Genomic DNA, 21448 nt, shown 5'->3' with positions numbered 1-21448 from the left:
CATTCAGGGGAACTGCAATTACTTAGCCAAACCACATTTTTCCACTGTAAGTCAAAGAATGTAGGCGGCCACTTTAATTTTTTTTTTCATAAAAAAATCAAAAAAAAAAAATCTATATATATTTAAAGAAAAATTTTAATTGTATGGATTGAGTTTTCGAAGCAGAAAGCAGGTAAGAAAGGTGTCATTTTGGCCATCTTAAGTAGCCACTTACAAACTACAAGTGCATCTCAATAAATAGAGTATGGTGCAAATGTTATTTGATTTCAGGAGTTCATTTCAGACTAAGAGACCAATTAAAGGCTCAGGAAGTTTTTACAGATCCCTTGCTGATTAGAGTGTGAATCAGTAGTTTACAACATTGAACTTTTTGACCATTTTTCACATTTTATGAGATACTGAATTTGGGGTTTAATTTTAGCTCTAATCAGAATCAGCTTCATTGGCCATGTGTGTTACCACACTAGGATTTGACTCCTGTCAACATCACACTGTCACAAAGTACAACAATAGTAAATAAGTTAGCATATAAGAAGAGAAGCGGGATACTACTATACATATTGACATAGAATGTTACAGAATTATTATAATTATGGTATTTACAATGTTACAGGTTACAAATTGACAGTGTTACATCCAGAACAGTATGGAGTGCAATGCTCATAGCGGAAAGCCCCGAACCCGATGGTGGGCACCAGAGGTCAGGGCTGCCATCAAACTGAAGAAGCATGGATTGGGGATCCTGAAGCAGCTGACAGGTACCGACCTCTAAGAGGTTCTGGCAAACCGTCCCACACCTCAGAAAGGGGAAGCAGTGCCCGGTCCACACTGTTTACAGAGGGGACAGAAGCCTGCTGACCTTGATTGAGGATATAGTCGGACAGTGGAAGGAATACTTTGAAGCCCTTCTCAATCCCACAGACTTACCTTCCATAGCGGAAGCAGAGTCTGAGATCACGAACACGGACTGTTTCATCACCATGGCTAAGGTATCTGGGGTAGTCAAAACGCTCCTCAGTGGCAAATGTTCCAGGGGTGGACAAATTTCGCCCTCAGTTCCTCAAGGCTCTGGATGTTGAGGGACTGTCTTGGCTGACACGTCTCTTCAAAATTGCATGGAATTCGGGAACAGTACCTCTGGATTGTTAGACCGTGCTGGTCCCCCTTTTCAAGAAGGGTGACCAACTGTAGGGGGATCAAATTCCTCAGCCTCCTTTGGAAAGTCTATTCCAGGGTGCTGCAGAGAAGGGTACGACTATATGACCTCGGTTACAGGAGGTGCAATGTGGTTTTCGTCCCAGTCGCGGAACACTGGACCAGCTCTTCACCCTTGCAACGGAGCTGGAGGGTACATGGGAGTTTGCACAACCGGTCTCCAGGTAGCGTGATGCTACGTGCCATTTGGTCCTTGTACAACCGGAAGCAGGAGCCAGGTTCGCATTGCCAGCAGTAAGTCGAGCCTGTTTCCGGTGACGTTGGCCTTCGCCAAAGCTGCCCTTTGTCACCGATTCTGTTCATAATTTTCATGGACAGAATTTCTAGGCGCATCAAAGGCGTTGAGAGGGTCCAGTTTGGGGGCCTTAGGATCTCTTCTCTGCTATTCACAGATGATGTGGTCCTGTTGGCCTCATCAGGCCCTGACTTTCAGTGTTTACTGGGGCAGGTCACAGCTGTGCAGCTTCTGGGAGGAGACTGAGAACCTCCAAATCTGAGGCCATGGTTTTCAGTCGGAAAAGGGTGGATTGCACCCTCTGGGTTGGGTGCAAGGTCTTGCCCCAGGAGTTCAAGTATTTCGGGATCTTGTTAACCAGTGAGGGAAGGATGGAGTGCAAGGTCGACAGACGGATCCGTGCACAGCGACCGTCGTGACGAGAGCTGAGCCGGAAGGCAAAGCTCGCAATTTACAGGTCGATCTACGTTCCAAACCTCACCTATGGTCATGAGCTTTGGGTCTTGACTGAAAGAACGAGATCGGGGATTGGAACAGTATGTAAAAATATTCATGTTTCCAAGACTGTTCTGTTCTAAAAGATACAATTCTGAATGACAAAAAAAGAAAAAGAAATTCATGGATCTCTTTTTTGCACTTGCTAGGGCAGATAAGATGTTTGTGTGAGAGCACAAAGTGGGCGAAGTTGTACGGCCAGCCCTCTGCTCTTATCCTCCTCCAACCCCAATTAGATTAGATTCGATTTATTTGTCCCCAAGGGGGAAGTCCGTCTTCACTGATTGTACATTACAGAGACAACCACAACAGTAACAACATAGCGACAACAACAGCAGCACAGTAACAGGCCGGACAGACAGATAAGCGAGACCTGCTATTCGGGGTGGCTATGGCTGCAGGAATCAGGCTTTTCCCAAGACAGGCCCTCCTGAACTTAATCATTCTGTATCTTCACCCTGAAGGTAGTGGAATGAGGTATTGGTGCAGTGGGTGGGTGATATCTTGTGCTATGTTGTTTGCCATGCGAATGATGGACCTGTTGTTTAATTCTGTGAGGTTGGGTGTGGGGAGATCGATGATTTTAGGAGCTGTTCTAGTGATATGTGTGAATTTGGCCCAGTTGTTGACAGAAAGCATAGTGTGGTAACATGTGGAAGAGTACATAAGGATGGGTTGAATGATGCTTTGGATTAATTGGATTGGATTTGGATTAATTTGGAGATGGTTATCCATGCACCACTTGGTGAAATTTATGACTGTTGTGATAGCCCAGGGTGGATTGGTTGTTGAAAGTGCAAGAATGCCTGTATCGTCGAAGTATTTGAGATATGTTATGTTATGAGGCAGTCATGGTTGTCACGAACCATGAGCTAGACCATGGACAGTTTTGGTTATGTTTTCATTTTTATACCTTAGTTCCTGTTTCCATCCCCTTATTTTGTAGTTACTTCCTGGTCTGTTCTGTTCAGTTTTCATCCGGCTTTGCCTTCTGTTCCAACGCATCTGAATTTTGAAATGTCAAATTGGAAGGAACCCTGTTTAAAGTATAAAATGTATCGGTGCTCACCACTAATGAATGCTAATGGAAGGCAAATGATGAACAGATGGAATCAGAGTCACGGTGTAGAAGTTATATATAAGTTTCACTTTTGCGTTTCACTGCAACTATGGTTTGTTCAAGGACCGCCAAACTGCTCCAGAACCCTCCACTCCTCTCTTCAACTGGCATTGTTCACTTGCGACACAATCCAGGTTTAACACATTTAAAGTACAAAATGTACTCATCGCTAGTGAATGATAATGATGATCGATGAAGTCAAACTTCGTGCTTCTGTAGCCAGACAAACGTATGCGTCTCAGCACACAACTATAGTGAGTTCAAAGACAGTTTTTTTTTAAAGTTGAAAAATGTGAAATGAAAGGCTTGATGAAAGAAAATTATCTGAATTTTTACATAAAATGTAAAAATACATAAAATGTAAAAATTGTGGTCTTTTTCAACAGTGGTTCATGTATGTTGTATATTTGACATGAATGAGATGTGTTTTCTGTGGTAACAACTGCCTATTTTCATGTTAAAAATGTTTTATAAAAAAGTCAGCAGCAGTGATTGCAAGAATCATGAACGTGCGGGGATCTGCTGTATTGTAATTTATTCAGATGCACCTGTACATACCTAGACATTTTATTCGCCTGAAGTAGCCGCTTACTAATGCTAACGCTTACGAAGTGGCTTCACAATGTTGACATTTAGTCCATTCCATAAATCACATGCATGCAAACTTTACTAATAAATATCTAATATAACTAAGGGGTGTCACGAGACACCAAATTCCCGAGACAAGACGATGCACACCAGCACTGTCCAGCTGTCCTTTGATAGTCATAATATTTTAAAACTATTTATAATATAAAAAAACAACATTCTATGTATTTTTAAAGACAAATCTTTTTGTTTTTATTAGTTATTAGCATCAACATTCTTGCTTTTTCTAGTTACATTATGCCTTTTTGCTCTATTTTTTTACTTTTGCTGGGTTTTTGTTGATTTTAGTTCTACAATGAGCCACGTTCCACATATGGCCCTGGCGCCACACTATGGACACCCATGTGTGTTTCACCAGGAAGGCGAAGGGCTGCGAGGCGACGGAAAAGTGTGTCCAAACTCTGCTGCCTTGGCTCTGTTTGTTCAAAAGCTGGGTTGCATTTTGGAGGGGTTTTTACAGCGTTCAGATGTGCTTTGCACAGCGGTACAGAGGTGGAGCTCACTTCTGCACATGCTCGGTGGATACTTCACCTTTGTTAATGGCTTGTATTTAATAATAAATGCATGACGCAAGAAACAGGTAAATGTTAATTGTTAAATGTTAAATAAACCCTTACTGGCTAAATTGTAAACACGCATCTCTTCTATATATGAGCTGTGTGATGAAATGGTACCGGTGCTTGAAAGTTGCCGCCCCCCGAATGCAATGAGCGCCAATAGAACCGCTCAGAGATTTAAGGGTGCAGACAAGTCCGAACTTCTACATGGGTTGTTCTGACAAATCTCTAAGTAAATTTGATGAAATGTACAATTACTATAGCTTCTGCTTAGACATGCAAGTAGCAAGCACATGTTTAACTCAGCCACATGTCACTCACTGACGCTGGGAACACCAAGGTAGGTTAGATTGCAGGTTTTATGCAGGGTTTTAAGGGTAATGCCTTGTGCACTGCCACTTACATATTACTGTACTATCATTATAGTAGCGATACCATACTTCACAATCTGGTGGGTTTCTGGCTGCTCTGTTGTCACAATACAGTTTTTCTCAAAACGACAAATCTTGTCACGTTTTAATCTTGGGAGATTAAAACATGACGAGATTTCTCACCCCTATTAACTATACAATGTTTGAACTCCTGATTCTTCAGTCGCTCAGAAATCTGCTTTGGTTTGCCATCTGATTTAATTCCAAAAGATTTCAGTTTGTAGAGTTCCAACTGTTTTAGTTTTAACATGTTGTTGTCCATTAATATGAAAGTGTAACATATTAACGCGGACCAGTAGGTTGCCAGCTTTGCCAGTCACTTTGTAGTAAGCCCTCTTTTTTCTTCTTAAATTGAATAAAGAACAATGTGTGCTTTGTCTTGTGTCCTCAGTGTACTCCTGTGCTCTTCTCAGAGATATCCTCCTCCAAGGCAGGCTCTACATTTCAAGAAATTGGCTATGTTTCTATGCCAACCTTTTCGGCAAAGACATTAAGGTACTACAAGTCTAAGTACAGGACTCAATGCGGTACAGCAAAAGTCTGTGGAATTCCACAGTGCTTTGGTGTTTGATGTTGTGCTTTGGTCCTTTTCCTCATTTCCGTGAAAGTGAACCTCTCCTGGCATCTGAGTGACAATAAGCTTCTTATTCATGCGCATTCCTGACTCAAATAAGAAACTTCCACTGCTAACATTGCATTCCACTGCTGCCACTTGTCCATTTGTCCTTGCTAGTCCTCAAGCACAGACGTGCAGACATCAAGAAACACATCAGTTAAGTTGTATTATTTTTATGTGTTCATCTTGTGTAGGTGGCCATCCCTGTTGTCTCTGTGCGGCTGGTAAAGAAGCACAAAACAGCGGGCCTGGTGCCCAATGGCTTGGCTATCACCACAGACACTGGCCAGAAGGTAAACACTTCCATCACAGTCACTGGGAATTGAAATGTTTGTGGTGATTAGCGCAGCATGCCTGTGTTTTCCAAGGCGAGGTGTGATGGAAAGAACAGGGCTATAGATAGCAGCAGCAGCCTGGAAGCACGGTCAAGTGGAGGCTATTATTCCATCACCACAGCAACGTTTAGCTTTCTTAAAAAACCCACAGCATGTCACCAAGTCTGAACACATTTTCTTTCATCAACGTCTGCAGTTTGTTTTTTTTTATTGGCTCTCGGCATATTCTAGAAATAAAATAAATTAAGGAGATAAGGATTAAGGGTTAAATTAAGGAGACTCATTTGCTTTGTCAGCTATAACACAAAACTAAGATTATTCAGATATCTTAGCACAGTGGTTCTCACTTCTTTTCTGTCATGCCCACCCACAAGGGGACAGACACCCTGGACTGGTCGTCGGTCAATCTCAGGGCACATATAGACAATCATATACACTCATATTTCTATCTATGGACAATTTTGAGTCGCCAATTAACCTAACATCCATTTTTTTGGAATGTGGGAGGAAACCGGAGTCCAGGGAGAAAACCCACGTACGCACAGGGAGAACATGCAAACTCCACACAGAAATTCGAACCCGGATCTTCCAGATCTCCTACTGTGTGGCCAACATGCTAACCATTAGACTTGCCAGTCTTGAAGAAATTTTATGAGCATACTCCTGCCTTTCACGGCCCTCCAACACCTCACCAAACACCGAGATTGTGTACATAAATGGGACGAAATTTAGTTTAAAATTGTCATCAAAAGCCAAATAGTATGAAAAATAGAGGGTACTGAATTATTTCACACACATTGTAAACCACAAAAGATAAAACACCAAAGACAGAAATTAATTGAGGACTATAATCCTCCATTTCCCATTACCATAAATAGTATAGATATGACATCAGAGCAATTTGATTGGACGCTTTGATGCTGAGTGCTATGATCTTCCAGCGAAGTCATGGTATCATTGCTTCACTCATCATCTCACCTTTGAAAAAGGTGAAAATGCCAATAATTATGTTAGAACTGTGTTTGGAATGAGAACGGTACTAGCTCGCTCATTAAATTCCCCCAAACAGAGTAAGCGGTACGGTGATGGTGGTTATTCACTCACTTTGTCAAGTCCTGTTCTTGGCTTTGCACTTAGTGCGCGTTCACACAAAAGGGGGCGTTTGACGACATATTATTATTCTTTTGCTCATAAATGGAGTGATCGCGACCGGTGTGTTTTACACAAGGGGAGCAAGTAATATTATGGAGTGTTATGAGGAGTTCAAAAAGATTATGAGTGCCTAAAACAACACTGCCGCCGCCAATAGTGCGAGGGAGGACTGCTGGCAGAAAATTGCTGACAGTGTAAATGTGTAAGATAACACTGATTATTATGCTATACCTTTAGTGTTTTCATTTATGAAAGCTCAACATTGTGCAGCTTTTACATATTAATATTGATTGATCCATCCATCCATCCATCCATCCATCCATTTCCTATGCCGCTTATCCTCATTAGGGTCACGGGGGTATGCTGGAGCCTATCCCAACTTGGCGGGAGAGGCGGGGTACACCCTGGACTGGTCGCCAGCCAATCGCAGGGCACATATAGACAATCATTCACACTCACATTCATTCCTATGGACAATTTAGAGTCGGCAATTAACCTAACATGCATGTTTTTTGTTTTTTTTTGGAATGTGGGAGGAAACCGTAAGTACCCGGAGAAAACCCACACACATGCAAACTCCATGCAGAGATGCCAAAGTGGAGATTCAAATCCAGGTCTTCCCAATCTACTGACTGTGTGGCTAACACTCGGCCACTGTGCGGCCTAACCTCATCCCATCCATCCATCCATATTCTATACCGCTTCTTCCTCATTAGGGTCGCGGGGGCATGCTGGGGGCCTATCCCAGCTGACTTCGGGCGACAGGCGGGGTACACCCTGGACTGGTCGCCAGCCAATCGCAGGGTACATATAGACAAACAATCATTCACACTCACATTCATACCTATGGACAATTTAGAGTCACCAATTAACCTCACCTGCATGTTTTTGGAATGTGGTTGGCCAACGTGCTAACCACTAGACCACTGTGCGGCCCTAACCTCATCCCTTTAAAAATAAATATAACCATCTTTTTTCATTTTTGAAATATGTCTATATTGCTTTTATTGTATTTTCTCTTATTGTATTTTCTATATTGTATTTTCTCAACTATAGGTGTATCACATGCTGTAGCGCGTGGTGACCACTAGGTGCTAATGTTGACGTGTTTTGTGACATGTTTTTCAATTCACATTGCATTTTATTTTTGACGCTCATCTCAGAAAGTGAGGAAATGTAGCGTTTCCCCTGGGCTGGAAATCTATATCTCTTATAGAGAATTTCATCAGGGAATGTTAGCGGATCAGTGTGATCTTGAAGAAGCCGCTCGGGTTGTAGCGTGACCCGAATTATTCTTGCTACCAGGTCTCTCGGGTTCTCAACAAATGATAACTTCGAATGAGTTAGCAGTGAAACAGTGGAGCTTTTATAGCCGATATTAAGCTGAAACAGTGGACATTACCCGGAGCTAAGCCGTGTTAAAAGAGCACCACCTTTGTAATACAGGGCAAGCCTGGCTTCAGACTCAACAAACCTCGCTAACCCACTAAACTCGCTTTGCAGTACACCCCTCTGTTCCCAACAAGCCACACATTTGAGTGAGTTCAAATCCATTCGTCAGTCTTGTTGTATAATAAGTAATGTCAGTGTGAATGCTGACACTCTGCATACTAGTGATTTATAATACAGTGAGGCTTGTACTCCTCTTTGGGGCACTTAATTTATTTCATGATTGAAAAGTCTCAGGATATGTTGAAATATTGATGTCCTGACCAATTGTTCTTTATAATTACATCATTTGCTTTCTTTATGTGGACCAGTCCAAAGTGTCCTCTTGCCTGAAGACAGCTGGGATAGGCTCCAACATGCCCCCCGACCCTAGTGAGGACAAGCGGTATAGAAAATGGATGGATGGATGCTTGATCCATATTAGTCTTTTTGTATATCAAGAAAAGCCCTTCTTGCTTTTTTAGTAGCCCCATTAAAAGATTAACTGCTATGAGAATTATAATAAACTGCACTTTAACTCATGTTTAGCTCATGTTTATCGTCAATATCAAGCCCAATAGACTGACAGTAAAAGTATTTATACTCGTTTAGGGTCAGATAAGCCTTTTGTTTTGGTTTGTAGCAGCACGTTTTGACCAGTTGTACAGTAGTTACAATACCTAGTAGATAAAACTGGAAGACATTTTCAGTGAATTTTAGAATTAGAAAGCGTTAAAATCACCTTTTACACATTAGTCTTTGCAGTCTTCAACACCATCGCACATGCATTGCACCTCAGAATGCACACACTATTAAAGCAGCACAGCAAGAAATACACCAGTGGTTCTTAATTATTTTCTGTTATGCCCCCCGAGGGGACACATTTTTTCACGCCCCGCTGTTTGAAATACAATTGAGAACCTCATAATGTTTATTTATTTATCTGTACAAACCACTGTATAAGTTTTTGGCATCCACATCGTTCATGCATCATGAAAGACACTAAGAGACCTGCCAACCTTGAAGAAATTTGATGAGTAGTCCCCCCGCCTCTTACGTCCCCCTGACGCCTCATTGTGCCCCACCAATAAGCCTGTCTGCCTAGTGCACGGGTGGCCAAACCAAAGGCAGAATACTGAAAAATCAAAGGATGGGGTCATTTGGAGATATATATATATATATATATATATATATATATATATATTATATATATATATATATATATATATACATACATACATATATATACATATACATATATATACATACATACATATATATACATACATACATATACATACATATATATATATATATATATATATATATATATATATATATATATATATATATATATATATACATTTTTTTTTTTTGCCATTGTGTAAAAAGCTCAAGCACACTGTGTGTGTGTGTGTGTGTGTGTGCGTGCGTGCGCGAGTCATTTCAACTTTTTCTCTTTACAGTGTGCCTTTTTGCAAAATGTTGCCATTTTGCTGGTTTTTTTGTTTTTGTTTTGCTTTGTTACATTTTATTTTTGCAATGTGCTGTGGCCCAATAAAAAAGGAGTGCCTAGCCTAGTGGGTATGTAAAGTGTAACACATAGAGTACTTTCAAATGTTATCTTCACTTGCTCAAGGTCAAATAGGTGAATTTAACGTTACACGTTAACTCCCAGTGGCCTTTCATCCTTTACGAGATGTTTTATTATTTTTGCTCTCTAGCTGGCTTGCTGTTCTGAATGAATATGAGAACAAAGTGTCCAAAAGTCCGTGCCAACACAACAGCTGAAATTTTGCTGAGCAAAGGTTTAAATATGCACTACTCATTTACTACATACTGTATCTCTCAGCCAGGGGTGTCCAAACTCATTATTGGTTTTTATTGACACATTCTAAAAATATAATTTAACAAGAACACTTGAAAAAAGAAGTAATTTTACAATAAGAATGTCAAAATATAAAGAGAAAATAATTGTAGTCCAATGAGAAAATAATATTATAATACAGTGGTGCCTTGTTAACGTCATTAATCCATTCAAGAAGGCCCGACTCAAACCAAAATGGATTCTAACCAAAGCAAAATTGTAAATGTAAACTTGTAAATGTAAATCCAATTAATCCGTTCCAGAAACCCACAAATTTTACCACAAAACGCATTTTATAGACAATTATAGTTTTACATGCAGAAAATGATGCAAAAATAATGACAAATGAATGGACAACTGAACATTTTACAACACTTTTACCTACCTCTTCTCTTTAAGCCTTTCTCGTTTGTGCAGTACACTTCTTTTGTTACGTTGTGTATCGCTCTCTCTCTAGTGCAGCAAATCTCATACAAACAAACGCTGTTGCTCTAAAATGGCGCCTGCGTCCACAATACATTGCGCGATCACGTGCAAGTATCACGAGATGGCGGTGTAAACAAACCGGACTGTATTTTGGATGCTAAACAAGTAGGCAAACGCAACCCAAGCGGCGAAAATTTTGGATGTTAACCGAAAAACGTGTGAACTGGGGCGGGCGATAACCGAGGTAGCACTGTATGAGGAACAATAGCATTATTTTAGTAGCATAAGAGTTGACATATTTAAGAAGAATGTGTTTTTTGTAAAGGCGGAATATTATGAGAAACAAAAAAAACGACTAAAGTTATAAATTTTGGGAAATTAAGTTGAGGAAAAAGTTGTATATTGTGGGAATTAAGTGAAAATATTACGGTAATTAAGTCATATCATGAGAAGATTTACAAGAACAAAGTTGAAATATTTGGAAGAAATGCAGAAATGGAAAAAACAGCTGAAATTGTATGAGAATAAAGTGAAAAAGGCTGTCATATTAGTAGCATAGAGTTGAAATATTAAAATATTAAATATTTTTTTCAAGTCGGAATATTGAGAAACAAACAAAATAAAATAATTTACGGGAATGAAGTCAAAATATAATGTGAATAATAATACGAGAAGACAGTTTGCTAGAAGAAAGCTGAAATATTTTGAAACAGCAAACAACAACAGCAAAAATGGAAAAATGAGCAAAGATCAAAGTTCATACAAGCTTTTTCACCTATAATCACAAAGCTGAGATGCATTTTTTTCTTGAAATATACAGTATATACTGTAACTTCTGATCATACAGACGTGTTGGTTTACAAATGATCAAAGTGGCTTTTGCATGCTCTCAGTTTTCAATATGCAGCCCATTGGAAAAAGTTTGGACACCCCTGCTCTAACCTTGAAGTATGTAGTGTCTGGTTGATAATGTCTTCTGTTTCTTTGTCTGTAACACTCTCAGTTCATGTTTATTACAAGAACACTCAGGTTTTTTGTTTTTAGAATATTGTCTCACACCTTCATTAACAAATGTGAAAATACAGTATATTGTTTTTAGGAAATACAAGTTCAGAGAGGGATTTGTATAATCCTGTTTACAACCTCTCATGCTTGATTGCTCTTGAAAGAATATGATTGAAAATATCCTCTTTGTGCCCCAGATTAAATATTTGTAATCCCAAGAAGTGTTGCTAAGTGATTTATAGCAGTTTTAGGTCTCACCCATTTATGTAAGGTGTATATCATGGTCTTCTAGTACTTTGTTTTCAGAAGAAAATGATGTTTTTAGATATGTGACACTTGCACAGCTTGTAATATTGAACAGGAAGTGCTTAAAGATGAATAGAGATATAACACATTGTCTGTAATTGCATGTCATATTTTCCAATAAGACAAAATCTAAATTGTAGCAATCTGTAATGAACTTTATTTTGTTTTTCTTTTCTCAGTATGTATTTGTGTCTCTTCTGTCAAGAGACAGCGTGTACGATGTCCTTCGTAGGATCTGTACACACCTACAGGTAAGCCAGCACACACACACACACACACATTGCAGTTGTCTATATAGTATAGTGTGCCACTTGATGTGTATTCCTTTGCAGGTCAATGGAAAGAGTCTGAGTTTAAAGCAGTACATGGAGGAGCCCACCTTGTCACTGGTTAGTGACGGCAATAAATACATATTTGGATTTTCACTTGGAGACACACATCCTGAAAACAACAATATGCAGTACTTTGCTTACTTAGAATAACATTTTGATGGTGCACTGGTTGGTAATAAGCAATGTTGTGCCGTTACCATGGTAACCTCAGACTTTTTAGGTCTATAATAGTGCTGGTGGACCAGCCAGGACACCTCTTTTGTTATCACTCACGTCACCAGCAAATGGCGAAAAACCACAAATAATTGACACGATGTCTGATGTTTGAAGATCATTTTTGACACCCCCTCCAAATGCTCCTGCGAGCTTGACGGTGATATCTTCCTCAGATTTCAGATATGTTTTTGGAATAAAAGTGACTGTTGTAATTATAGGATTAGATTCAGCTCCAGAATTCAGCTCCCTTCTCTCTAAATATCATCAGTGAAGCATAAAGGCATAAACATGTAGAACTTGGGAGCCTTGTAACAGTAGTACATTCCTACTGTACATTTTTTACGGAATAAACAACCTATTTTCGTAGAAAGAAACATGTTTTAGTGCGGGGATCTATTGTATTCACAATTGCATGCAGTGCTTGTACCGGTTGTGGTGCAAAATAGTAATACTGCTCAGTAATTCCTCGTTTATTGCAGTTCATTGGTTCCAGACCCGACCGCAATAAGTGAATTTCCGCGAAGTAGGATTCAGTATTAATAAATGCAATATTTTCGGCGTTATACAATGGAATACCTGTTTACAAGTACGTTTTTTAACATTACTAGAGCCCTTGCGACATGAAATACTGTACTAAATAATACTAAATACTCTCATAGCCACCTTTCCATTTGTATTACCCAATATGTATTACCCAATCAGAGAAAATAAGACATGAAAATGCTTAATTAAGGCCAAGAATAACTACAATATGCTTTTTTTTCCTCGTAACAGGCTGTATTCAAAGAAACAATCCATTATTTTGTAAGAATTTTTTTTAAACGCGATATAACGAAGGAGCGCTACTCTATACACGTATCAGGTGATTTTTATTTTAAGACTTGCACGATTTGTTAGTATTTGTTAGCACATGTATTTATTGTTTTGCCTTTTTAAAATTCTGTCAGTGCCTTTGCCATTAAAAGATGACCATGGTTAATTAATTTAGTATAGTAAAGTATTTCCAACAGTGGCTAAAAAGTCAATGGCACTTCACAACTCTAGGGGGAGCGTGTGAGCTAAATAAATATTTCTTCCCAATTGTACATTTAGCATTTAACAGTAGGGTTTTAACCAAAACATGTGCTCACAGTTGATCTATTTAGAATAATTCCATATGAATCCCATTTTAAGCTGCAGTAATTGCTTTTTTGTCCATTCTTTTCTGCTCCAGGATGAATTCCCAACCCCTGACGAGTTCCCAGTGGTGGATGAATTTCCGTCAGTGTTAAAGTGGAGAAGGAAGCCCTCGGTGGTGTCTGTGTCCTCCTCCCTTCCTGACCTCCTGGGGAACTCCAGCAGCAGCCTGAGCACCGCAAACACGCCCTTCAAGTCAGAGCAGCCTCTGGAAGGTAAGGAAAGTTCCAGCAAGGACACTCGCTTTCTTGTCGGAATACCTTCTTGATTCCCAAAATAAATTTTAAAAAATCTGATTAATTTCGAAAACTTAACTAAAATACACACAAATTTTAAACACTCATTGCACACCTTTACATTTTGTTAGATCAACACAAAAAAGCTTATTCCAATATTAGCATCATATAAATACAATTTTGTGGAACGATTGACAACAAAATGCTTCTTATCAATTCCATTTTGAAATACACAGATTTATTTTTCACAAGAAGTTGGTTTAAATTATGAGAAACGAACAACAATTTGTGCACGTGTGGTCCTCGGTTTACGACGTTGCATTTTACAGCGTTTTGTGGTTGCGAATGTGCTCCCATAAGTGGAAGACCTTCATTTGGGTCAGTAAGCTTAGTTGAGAACTAGTTACAGCGTGCGCTGGCTGAAGAATATGTCTTCTGCTGGGCGGAAGAATACAATACGTATGTGATTGCTTATTAGTTAACATTTTGGACTTGTGTCTCCAAGCAGCAGTGCGCTAAAGAAAAGGAAAGCCATCACCATGGAAGTGAAAATGAACATCATAAAAAGCTCAAAAAGAGGCGACGCTGCCCCAAATATTGGCCGCTGTTTTGGTCGCAGCCCGCTCGACTTAGGAATGAAGATTACTGATTGTTAATGAACGCGAGAGGGGTGATGGATTCCGTGCGTTACAGGACAATATTTTAAGAAAGTAGGACAGGAACAGTAAGGAGTTATTCTCTTTTTATGACTGTATTTTATATGTCTGTGTTCAGGTTGAATGATTAGGAGTTAAGTTCGGTATACTGTAATTTAGGTATACATTCCCACTTGCATAAAAATAGGACTTCCATCACAGTCTCTGTACACTGTGTATGTACATGTACATGTTTTTCTCTGATGTTAGAAGGCAAACATTTTTTGTTTCTGCTTTTGGATGGCGACAACTGTCTCTCTTACGCAACAACACATTAAGCTCCAATGGGGGTGGGGGATGGTTGGGGGGATTGTAGCATTAAAAAGCTTTGAAGGGATGCAGATTAAATCCAGATAATCACACACAAAATATCTCCCGTCGGAGTTTACTTGAGACACTTTACACTGACGGGTTTGATACTGCCTGAAGTCATATTAATGTGTGTCCCCATTGGATAATACAAGTACTATCTGGCATGATTACTTGAACACAATGGTGTTTGTGTGTGATTCGCATCAGATCTCGCTCGTGGGGGAGAAGGGCTTCTTGTAAAAAGCTGTTAAAAATTCAGTCAGTGTACAAAAAAATCTGTAAAAATAAAAAAAATAATAATCATCATCATGTGGAAAAAGAATAATAATTATAAAATATAAATAATAATTTATAATCATGTTATTATGAGCATATTATACAACTTCAACATCCTTACTGACTGTATTGCTTATTACTATTGTTATATAAAATATTCTAATAATATTATGCATCATGTTAATAGTCATATTAATATTAATACTTATTACTATTGTTATATAAAATATTCTAATAATATTATGTATCATGTTAATAGTCATATTAATATTAATGCTTATTATTATTGTTATATAAAATATTCTAATAATATTATGTATCATGTTAATAGTCATATTAATATTAATGCTTATTACTATCGTTATATAAAATATTCTAATAATATTATTTAGCATGTTAATAGTCATATTAATATTAATGCTTATTACTATTGTTATATAAAATATACTAATAATATTATTTATCATGTTAATAGTCATATTAATATTAATGCTTATTATTATTGTTATATAAAATATTCTAATAATATTATGTATCATGTTAATAGTCATATTAATATTAATGCTTATTACTATTGTTATATAAAATATTCTAATAATATTATGTATCATGTTAATAGTCATATTAATATTAGTGCTTATTATTATTGTTATATAAAATATTCTAATAATATTATGTATCATGTTAATAGTCATATTAATATTAATGCTTATTACTATCGTTATATAAAATATTCTAATAATATTATTTAGCATGTTAATAGTCATATTAATATTAATGCTTATTACTATTGTTATATAAAATATACTAATAATATTATTTATCATGTTAATAGTCATATTAATATTAATGCTTATTATTATTGTTATATAAAATATTCTAATAATATTATGTATCATGTTAATAGTCATATTAATATTAATGCTTATTACTATCGTTATATAAAATATTATAATAATATTATTTATCATGTTAATAGTCATATTAATATTAATGCTTATTACTATTGTGATATAAAATATTATAATAATATTGTTTATCATATTAATAGTAATAAGCAATACAGTCAGTAAGGATGCTGAAGTTGTATAATATGCTCCTAATATTATGCAACACATTTAAAAGCAGTGACTTGATTTTTGTACTTATACTACTTATACTTTGTACTTATATTTACATTTGAACAAAATGTCAGTATGTAAGTATAGCACCTTTACCTGAGTACCATATTTGAATGTACTTTTCCACCTCTGCAGTAGTATGAAAACATCACCTTCCAGTGCTTGAAATTAGCCATCAATCTTGACAGGAAGTCCATTGATGCCTCCTAGTGTTCATCATGTGACATTACATCACTCCTACTATTAATATGATAAATAATATTATTGTAATATTTTATATAATAATGATAAGACTGTATTGCTTGGTACTATTATTATTCTACATAATCTTATTATAATATTTGTATTATAATAGTAAGCAATACAGTCAGTAAGCATGTTGAAGTTGTATTATATGCTCATAAATGTGCACAATCAGTGCAATTAAATCCATATAATAGCGACATCATCTGAAAAAAAATGCCACTTAAATGTATTCTTGATACTAAAAGTAGTGTTGCAAACCATACGTACCAATCATGATGCTGTTGGACAAAGAAATGGCTTCCACTACCACAAATGCAACAAAGATATCAAGTTCCCACTCTGTTAGTATTCACATCCATCAATCACTACACGGAACTTAAATGTTTTAATGGGGCAGAGCTCTGAGCATGTTTCTGCTAGTCACACACACTGCTGTAACTGTTGCTAACGATGCGTGTGTGTGTGTGTGTGTGTGTGTGTGACACAGAGCGAGCTTTACAGACGGACAGAGGCCTTCTATCAGAGCCAGTGGCAGAGCTGGGCCAGATGGAATACCAGCTGCTTAAGTTCTTCACTCTGCTGTGAGTGTGCACGGAACACACACGTGCTCACCAACACGTTATTATGATTATCATTATGATTGCAATTACAGTATGATATTCTGATGATGAAATATGACAGATACAGTTCTTGATTGCCTCTAACACGCAAGCACAAGACAACTTGTACTCATTTTAAATTCAGAATTTCAAAGCACAGAGATGGGAAGTAACAAATTACATTGCTCACATTGCTATGGAATGTTTTTGGCGGGGGGGTTTTGGACATGCTTACATTAAGGAATGTCAGATGGGTACATTTGCATAAATCAACATGTCTGAAAAGGAGTAGGAAGAAGCGGAGCTTATTTAATCCAACACCTTCTCCATGTCTTACTGATCACGTTGACACAATATTTTGTTTTCTTACATTTTGTCACTTAAATTTAGTTCGCTTTGTGTTTAAGCATCACCATTTTCTAATTAAAGAGAAAAGAATAGAGAATGTGTAGCAATGGATATATAGCTTGTGCAATAATGAAGGAATGAAAATAATAATAATAATAATAAGCTAAAAAACAAATGATAGTACATTTAGTACATTAGTACATTTTTGTGTGTTACTTTTTTAAACTAGTATTGGAAGTATGTTTTCTTTAAAGGGTTGTACTTTGCTACATTTTAAATCTTATCTGTTGCTGAGAAGAACAAAAACATAAATAAAAAAGGACAAGAAAAGCACCTGGAAGGAGCAGTGAATGATGGGGAGGGCAACCACTTGCCTGTAAATTCTGTGGAAGATCATTTATTGTATTTTTGTTTTGTTTTTTGTTGTTGTTGTCATAATAATTCATAATAATATAATATTCATAATAATTTAATTAATAATTTAATTCATAATATTACATTTCAGCACAATGTCAGTATATAAGCATAGTACTTTTAGTTGAGTACCAATGTACTTTCCACCTCTGCAGTAGTATGAAAACATAACCTTCCAGTGCTTTAAATTAGCCATCAATCCTGACAGGAAGTCCACTGCCTGCCAGTGTTCACCATGTGACGTTACATCACTCCTGTCTGCAAATGCTGTGGTGCAAAGCTGGCAACAACAGAATGGTTTTTTTTAACTTTCTTTAAAAGAAATGGCCAAAAATATATTGTATTGTAGAGCAACAACATGTGATCCTTTTCTAATGTCTTATTTCCATTAAGTAAATGATTGTCTTGTCTGTGCAGGATCATTCTCCTCATCCTGTCATCGTGCTACCTGGCATTCCGTGTATGCAGTCTGGAGCAGCAGCTCTCCTTCCTCAGCAACCCACATTTGCCCCTCAGAGAGAGGTCACTATCATCAATACTAATTCACTGAAACAATATTAACCTCCTGAATGTTAGAGTATGCACAGCATTCGCGGCTCCGCAAATTCATGAATTTCTTATCATTTTATTTATATTATATATCAAATAATCAAATTAAATAACTATGTGAAATATTTTTTTATTTTAATACATTTTTTCATTTTAATTTACTATTTAATTGATGTATTTATTGTTTTATTTGAATACTTATGTGAGGCATATTATGGGGCTTACAGCAAGGTGTCCAAAGTGCAGCCCAGGGGCCGTTTGTGGCTCGCAACAGTTTTTTTTTTTTTTTTTTGGCCCACGGCACATTCAAAAAATATGATTTAACAAGAAAACTATTTTTAAAAACAACAGCAAACAACGACCAAATCTGTTGTATTTTTACAACCAGAAAAAAGTTGTAATTTTAGGAGAGTAACATTGTAATATTATGAGGACAAATAACGTCATTTTAGTAGCATAAAGTCAAACTATTAAAGAAAAAAGACTGTGACGTGTTTGTAAAAAGGACTGCACCCCCAAATGTGGAGACCATACTTTAATAGTTTGTACTAGTTAACAAAAGGTGGTGGTGCGTCAAAGGGTAACAGAAAACTGGCACCACGGGCAAAAAGACGCTAAGTAAACATGTGGCCGAGCCAGAAGGCTGGGGAGGCAACTGGGTTCACCTGAGGAGACGCTTGAGTCAGTTTAAGTCCAACAAGTCAACTTGTTAACTGCAGATGGCGCAATAAGTCCAAACAAAAGGTGTCGGCAGGTAAGCCAACATCTGCGTGGTCAAGCAAAGAGAAATAAACCAGTGTCTGCCGGCAGACATGTCCAGTCCAGCTCAGGTGTGTCCAGGTGCTCAGGTGCCTCCAGCCAGCGAAAGGGCTTCTGGAAAGAAAAACAAAAACACAGACGAAAAGGCAGAGGCAAACAAAGAGGGAACAAAGGAGAACAACGCAGAACGTGACAATGATGTTATTTTAGTAAGTCGTTATATTACAAGAAACAAAATAAAGTTGTAATTTTTGGAAAATGACTGTGGGGGAAAAGTAATAATATTATGCCAATAAAGTGAAAATATTATGGGATTAAAGTGAAGAAAATGTCGACGTTTCCTACAAGAAGAAAGTTTAGAAGAAGAAAACGGAAATAGTTGGAAATGTAAAAACAAAACAACAACAGCAAAAGAAGCAAATGTGCAAAATGCAAATTCTAGCAATTTTTCAACTGGTCTTAAGATTTTGATCCAGAGTGTATAAATATCTTAGATATCATGTGTTGCATTACAATGTATCAAAGTGGCCCTTACATCCTTCCAACTTTTGGAAAAAGTTTGGACACCCCTAGCTTAGAGGGTCAAAGATACCTATTTTTATGGGTGCATCAGTTATTCGCGTTGTTTGGCTAGGATCTACTGTACACCATATGAGCTCCTACTCCATGAGTGTCATTAGTGTTGCTTTCCTGCTGTCCAGGTAACCTTGGCTCCTCCTGGCCGCTGTTCACTCTTCCCACATCCAGGATGAGGTCAAGTCATCAAGCCCTTAGAGCACCTTCCCTCCGTGGGACTGGCGATCACTTTGAGACTATGCAAACAGAATCCTTATTTGTGTCCTTTACAGAATGCACATGACTCTTAGGGCATACCTGTCAACCCTCCTGTTTTCCCTGAGAAACTCCTGTATTTTGGCCCTTATTTCCTGGTGCCCTCCCGTTTTAAGTTTCCCATAACTTTCCCCTAATTTTCCCTTATTTTCTGGATAATTTCCCTTATTTTCAAATGCAAGAATTTTATTTTCAACACAAGAATGACTGGAAAAGAGTGAAAATAAGGACATTTCATTTGACTTGTCCTTCATTAAAAGTGCACTAAACCAAATAAGCCGTTGACGCCGCAACGACCCTGACTTAAGCACTTTAAAAATACATCCATATCATTTTCAAATTCATTTGAGATGTTTGTGTTATTCTCCAACACAGGTAGGCTGTTGTCATATTTGACAGTATTTATACAATGAAGGAGGTCACTCGACTGAAGGAAATAATCATGGAAGTGGAGCAATTTAACACCATTTGTGTGTTAGTCATAATGTGAATGCAATACTAGGTAATAAAGTAATACTTTACTTTATTATACATTATTATATATTATATATAAAATACTTTAATTTATAGATGTAGTGATTTGGGGTTGAGAATGGTTTGTTTTATACATTTCAAATGGCAGTTTTCCTAATCACAAGTTTAAATGATATATATTTGTTGAAGGAGGTATTGATTTTGCGGACTGGTTGAAATGTCATTCTTGTTTAGCTGTGAATTCTCTGTTGATTAAATTAGCGACACTATTATCATGGAATTGATGCTTTCTGTTTTTATTCAAGAGTACTTGGTTTGTATGAATACAATTATTTAATGTAATATATGAAAATAAAGGTAATATATACAGTATATTTATACAGTACAGACACATACTACAGTATATACATATGCTGTCTGCATATGTCCGCCCCCGCACATTCCTGATTTGGCATTCACAGCCCCACAAATTCATAGATTTTTGTCAAAAATATATATTTGTTTTTGCTACTTTTTTCTCTCCAGAAATAGCCTGCTTTTACCACAGAAATCTCACACACCCCGAGTCGGTAATAATTTACAAATTTGTGATAACAGAGGTCAAATGTGCAGCATACAAGTACCACTGTTAGAAAGCCTACAATTTGTACATATTTATGTATTTATGCTTCACTGATCATGTTTTTTCCGTCAAGTGTTGCAATTTCGCACTTCATCGGTAGTCCTTGAACACACCATATTTGCTGTGAGATGCAAAAGTGAAACTTACACATATGATAACTTCTACACCAATTCCATGTTCATGGAGAAAGTAGGTAATCCCCATCCATCCATTTTCTATACCGCTTCTCCTCTTTAGGGTCACGTGGGCATGCTGGAGCCTATCCCAGCTGACTTCGGCCGACAGGCGGGGTACACCCTGGACTGGTCGCCAGCCAATCGCAGGGCACATATAGACACACATTCATACCTATGGACAATTTAGAGTCACCATTTAACCCAATTAACATGCATGTTTTTGGAATGTG

General features: G+C 37.5%; 1 protein-coding gene across 4 annotated transcripts in view; it reads left to right on the top strand.

The window, feature by feature from the left end:
- Positions 1-20726, top strand: part of gramd2aa (GRAM domain containing 2Aa) — a 54662-nt gene extending 33936 nt beyond the window's left edge. For 3 of the 4 annotated variants that reach the window (XM_054770722.1, XM_054770721.1, XM_054770719.1), the window contains exons 5-12: positions 5093-5196; positions 5512-5610; positions 12016-12087; positions 12169-12225; positions 13598-13775; positions 16934-17027; positions 18225-18329; positions 19817-20723. In XM_054770722.1, coding sequence (XP_054626697.1) covers positions 5093-5196; positions 5512-5610; positions 12016-12087; positions 12169-12225; positions 13598-13775; positions 16934-17027; positions 18225-18329; positions 19817-19820 — 713 coding nt within the window. In that variant the 3' untranslated portion in view covers positions 19821-20723. Of the gene's footprint in view, positions 1-5092; positions 5197-5511; positions 5611-12015; positions 12088-12168; positions 12226-13597; positions 13776-16933; positions 17028-18224; positions 18330-19816 lie in introns of all 4 variants that reach the window. The other variant, XM_054770718.1, reaches the window with a different exon arrangement.
- The last annotated feature ends 722 nt before the right edge of the window (positions 20727-21448 follow it).

Source organism: Dunckerocampus dactyliophorus, chromosome 3 (assembly GCF_027744805.1).
Source record: "Dunckerocampus dactyliophorus isolate RoL2022-P2 chromosome 3, RoL_Ddac_1.1, whole genome shotgun sequence".
Lineage (NCBI taxonomy): Eukaryota > Metazoa > Chordata > Actinopteri > Syngnathiformes > Syngnathidae > Dunckerocampus > Dunckerocampus dactyliophorus.
The sequence above is the reverse complement of the archived record's forward strand: the minus strand, read 5'-3'. Positions and strand labels throughout refer to the sequence as shown.